Source organism: Malus sylvestris, chromosome 7 (assembly GCF_916048215.2).
Source record: "Malus sylvestris chromosome 7, drMalSylv7.2, whole genome shotgun sequence".
NCBI classification, from domain to species: Eukaryota; Viridiplantae; Streptophyta; class Magnoliopsida; order Rosales; family Rosaceae; genus Malus; species Malus sylvestris.
The window spans coordinates 13768039-13772893 of record NC_062266.1 but is presented as its reverse complement, the minus strand read 5'-3'; the positions used below and the strand labels follow the sequence as shown (position 1 = coordinate 13772893).

Sequence of the window (4855 nt, the reverse complement as noted above, 5' to 3'; positions counted from 1 at the left end):
ATCCAACCGTCAAACATGTATGTATATACTTCGAGATCGCATACGCCAAAAATTACAGAAAACAAACATTCATAGATCAAGTAACGGGACAAAATTTTTCAACGGTTATCAACGAAAAATCACGATTTAATGGTTATTTTAACTCCGATTTTGATAATTTTTTTATAACTACACTCCTTGACCCTATATAAATACAATGAATGAATTCGATCTTCAATTTAAAATATTTACACTAGTGGATACCACAAAATCTTATGTTATACTTAATGAAAGTACGAATAAACTCTTAAGTGGTAGTAAATATATTGTTTTAATGGGATACGCATTCTACGAAACTAATTTCAACGATCCAACCCTCAAATATGTTTGTATATACTTTGAGATCGCATACACCAAAAATTACAAAAAACAAACATTCAGAGATCAAGTAACAGGACAAAACTTTTCGACGATTATCAATGAAAAATCACGATTTAATGGTTATTTTAACTTCAATTTTGATGATTTTTTTACAGCTACACTCCTTGACTCTATATGAATACAATGAATGAACTCGATCTTCAATTTAAAATATTTACACTAGTGGATACCACAAAATCTTATGTTATACTTAATGAAAGTACGAATAAACTCTTAAGTGTTAGTGAATCTATTGTTTTGATGGGATACGCATTCTACAAAATTAGTTTCAGCGATCCAACCGTCAAACATGTTTGTATATATTTCGAGATCGCATACGCCAAAAATTACAAAAAAGAAACATTCAGAGATCAAGTAACGGGACAAAACTTTTCGACGGTTATCAACGAAAAATCACGATTTAACGGTTATTTTAACTCCAATTTTGATGATTTTTTATAGCTACACTCCTTGACTCTATATGAATACAATGAACGAACTCGATCTTCAATTTAAAATATTTACACTAGTGGATCTTATGTTATACTTAATGAAAGTATAAATAAACTCTAAATGTTAGTGAATCTATCGCTTTGATGGGATACGCATTCTGCAAAACTAATTTATCTAACCATCAAACTTGTTTGTATATGCTTTAAGATCGCACACGCCAAAAATCGCAAAAACAAAAAACATTCAGAGATCAAGTAACGGGACAAAACTTTTCGACAGTTTTCAACGAAAAATCACAATTTAACGGTTATTTTAACTCCGATTTTGATGATTTTTTACAGCTACACTCCTTGACCCTATATGAATACAATGAATGAACTCGATCTTCAATTTAAAATATTTACACTAGTGGATACCACAAAATCTTATGTTATACTTAATGAAAGTATAAATAAACTCTAAGTGTTAGTGAATCTATCGTTTTGATTTGATATGCATTCTACAAAACTAATTTTAACGATCCAACCGTCAAACTTGTTTGTATATGCTTTAAGATTGCATACGCCAAAAATCGCAAAAAAAAAAAACATTCAGAGATCAAGTAATGGGACAAATTTTTTCGACAGTTATTAACGAGAAATTCTAAGAAAATTATCTTAAAGTGAGCTTCATCATGAAATCTCTGTCATCTTATACTTTAACATTAATTTCTGTATCGTCAAGATTATAAAACATTATACAAAAAAACATAAGGTGGTAGAGCTCATAAAAAATTTCACTTTAGAATCTTCTACGCATTTCTCTTGTGCAATGGTTTTAAGGTTTCCAATTTTCTTGGGGATATAAACCAAGTTCACAGTCGGTAAGAATCAATTCTTTTATTATTTTTTGTTGTAAAATATTGTATAATTTGAATGAATTTTTCTTTTTTAAAATTTTATCAGATGTCACCCAAATTTTACTATTTGATATTTCTAATTTTACTATTTGATGTCATCGATCAATCCCGCATCTCAGCCGTCTGTTGTCAATTTCATTCAGAAAGTATCCACCGTCCAATTCCACTTGAACTCACCGATCCGGCACCAATCCGCTTGATCCAGCTTAACACATCGCAACCGTCAATTTTGAACTTTCCCAAACCCAATCCACGGCCAAAATCACATTCCAGACAGCGATCCTCGTCAAACCACTTTAGCCAATAGAATCCAACCGCTCCCATTGTGTAAAAACAAACTATCCTCACCTTTTCAGTCCATCTTAAAAATATCCAACTCTCAGTCTTTCAATCCAAATTGAACAATCCCCAAATCCGCGAACTTTTATGTCACCCAACTTTATCAATGGCGCCCAAAGTCGAGAAGAAGCCAGCAAAGGAGAAGAAGTCCGTCGTGGCGGAGAAAGCCCTCGCCGAGAAGAAGCCTAAGGCTGGAAAGAAGCTCCCAAAGGAGGTCGGAGCCGTCGCCGGAGACAAGAAGAAGAAGAGATCGAAGAAAAGCGTGGAGACCTACAAGATTTACATCTTCAAGGTGCTGAAGCAGGTCCACCCTAACATCGGGATCTCTAGTAAGGCTATGGGAATCATGAACAACTTCATCAATAACATCTTCGAGAAGATCGCCCAGGAGTCGTCTAGGCTCGAGAGGTACAATAAGAAGCCCACGATCACTTCCTGGGAAATCCAGACCACCGTGAGACGCGTACTCCTCGGTGAGCTCGCCAAACACGCTATGACTAAGTTTACCAGCTCTTGAAGGGTTAGGGTTTGTGGGTTTCAATGTTTGGTACTTGAAATCAAGTCGTATGGGTCTAGGGTTGGGGTTTTAATTAGTAAATGTGTATTTTGCTTTCAATTTTTTTTGTGAATTTACTTTGATTTGGAACTTGATCTTTATCTTGGTAGGAAGTGAAATACGATTATGGTTCATGTTGATGCACAAAATCAGCGTGGACTTTGGTACAACAGAAAGTGTCAGGTTTGTGACCTTCGCTTGGTTGCTTCGATCACTAGTGAAGATAAGTACGTAAATGAATAGGGACAGGGAAGCAAACACAAGATGTACGTGGTTCACCCAGATCGGCTATGTCCACGGAGTAGAGGAGTTCTCATTAATTGTGAAGGATTTACACAAATACATAGGTTCAAGCTCTCATTTTGTGAGTTCTAGTGAATAGTTTAGTACAAAATGACATTAGAGATTATTGTGGGAGAATGATCCCTATTTATAGAAGAGAGTTTCTAGTTTTGTTCTAACATTGACACGTGTCGTGTTGTGATTGGCTTTTGATGTTGACACGTGTCGAGCTGTGATTGGCTTCTGATGTCGACACGTGTCGCATTGTGATTGGCCTCCTAGTTGAAAGGAAGCTCTTCTGGGTCCTTGACGGTATAACGTTGAACGGTGCTCAGTAGTTTCGGGATTGGTCAAGTATGGTACAAACAGGGAGTTTCTAGTTTTGTTCTAACATTGACACGTGTCGTGTTGTGATTGGCTTCTGATGTTGACACGTGTCGAGTTATGATTGGCTTCTGATGTCGACACGTGTCGCATTGTGATTGGCCTCCTGGTTGAAGGGAAGCTCTTCTGGGTCCTTGACGGTATAACGTTGATCGGTGCTCAGTAGTTTCAGGATTGGTCAAGTATGGTACAAACAGTGCTCCCCTAAGTTCCTGAGTGAGGGAAGCTCCTCGGTTGGGGACTTGCAAGATCCAAGCCATTGAGTAATCACGAAACTTCTAAGTACTGAAGTGTGGTATCATTTTCACGTGCCTTATCTGTCTCATATGTAGATGTGGCATCTTCTCTGGAAGTACTTTTCCTCCATCCATGGGTGGTATCTTTAACCGATGAAGATGCACAAGGTAATGTATCAATTTCACTTGAAGCTTACTTGTAGTTTCGGGCTTGGTCAAGTGCGATACAAACCCTATAGTAGGAGTCCCCCAAGTCGCCGAGCTAGGAGATCTGCCGAAAGAGGTGACAGACAAGGTAAGCAGTTAAACTTCCAAGCAAGCAACCCAGGATCGGAGGTTCGACTTCGGCTTCCGGTTGATTGTTCTCCTTCTCCTTGTCTCTCATTCAGCTGCCAGGATAAGGAGAAGCAAATGGAGAAGAGATGATATGAGATACTTTTGCTTTTGAAGAAGTAACTTTCCACAGGCTTATTCTTGAACTGTGCTGGAGGGTTTTCTGGTTCCCTTCAGAGTATAAGGCCGACTCAAGAATTTGAGGGTCAAAACAAGTCCATCAAATCTAGAGTACGTTCGACCTTGATGATATGGGATACTTTTGCTGTTGACGGAATAATGAATGTGGTATGGAAAGGTGTCGTGCTGTAGTGATCTGTTTCAGCTCATCGTTGAACCTTCTGCTTTAATCTTTTGCATGGCAGAAGTGGTGTGCAACCTTTGCATTTAAATGGTCCTTCAGAACATTCCTTCATAGTGACTCATCCACGCTTGGCAGCTTCAGTGTAAAGAGCCAATATCTGATCAACTGTCATGAGGTATGTGCCGGTGGAATTCATGACCTTGACAGCAGTTGAGGATGAGTTCTCGAGAGCAATGTTAAGTAAGCAACCAGGCAAAGGTCTCAGGCAGTCAGTTCCAGATTGGAGGTTTGATTTCAGGTTCCGACTGACTGCTCTCTTTCTCTTTGTCCTGCAGGTGTGGACAAGGACGAAGACAAGGACAGGGAGAAAGCATGATATGGGATACTCTTGCTTTTGACCCTGATGATATGAGATACTTTTGTTCTTGGTGTGGCTTATTTGCTGAGGTATTATCGGGGGGAAATAAAGCTGAGTATTTCGAGAGGTTATGTTGAGGGTGCATTCTCGAATGCGAGAAAGGGTTGAGCATTTTTGTAGGTTTACCTGTCCGTTGAGGAGTGAGGTCGATGTATATAGGGATTTCCCAATAACAAGTAGTAATGCTATTCCTTTACCCTTCTTGGTCACAGCAATGTAGTGGGAGCTGCCAGCTTCACGTGTTTTAACTTTG

At 38.6% G+C, this 4855-nt stretch overlaps 1 protein-coding gene across 1 annotated transcript; it reads left to right on the top strand.

Moving 5' to 3' along the window:
* The first annotated feature begins 2195 nt into the window (after positions 1 to 2195).
* LOC126630110 (probable histone H2B.1) lies at positions 2196 to 2606 on the top strand. Its single transcript, XM_050300259.1, has one exon. The coding sequence runs from the start codon at positions 2196 to 2198 to the stop codon at positions 2604 to 2606; it is 411 nt and encodes a 136-aa protein (XP_050156216.1).
* Positions 2607 to 4855: the final 2249 nt, after the last annotated feature.

Bases quoted from the DNA above. Each gene is read 5' to 3' on its own strand.
- LOC126630110 (XM_050300259.1), top strand. From the start codon at position 2,196: ATGGCGCCCAAAGTCGAGAAGAAGCCAGCAAAGGAGAAGAAGTCCGTC.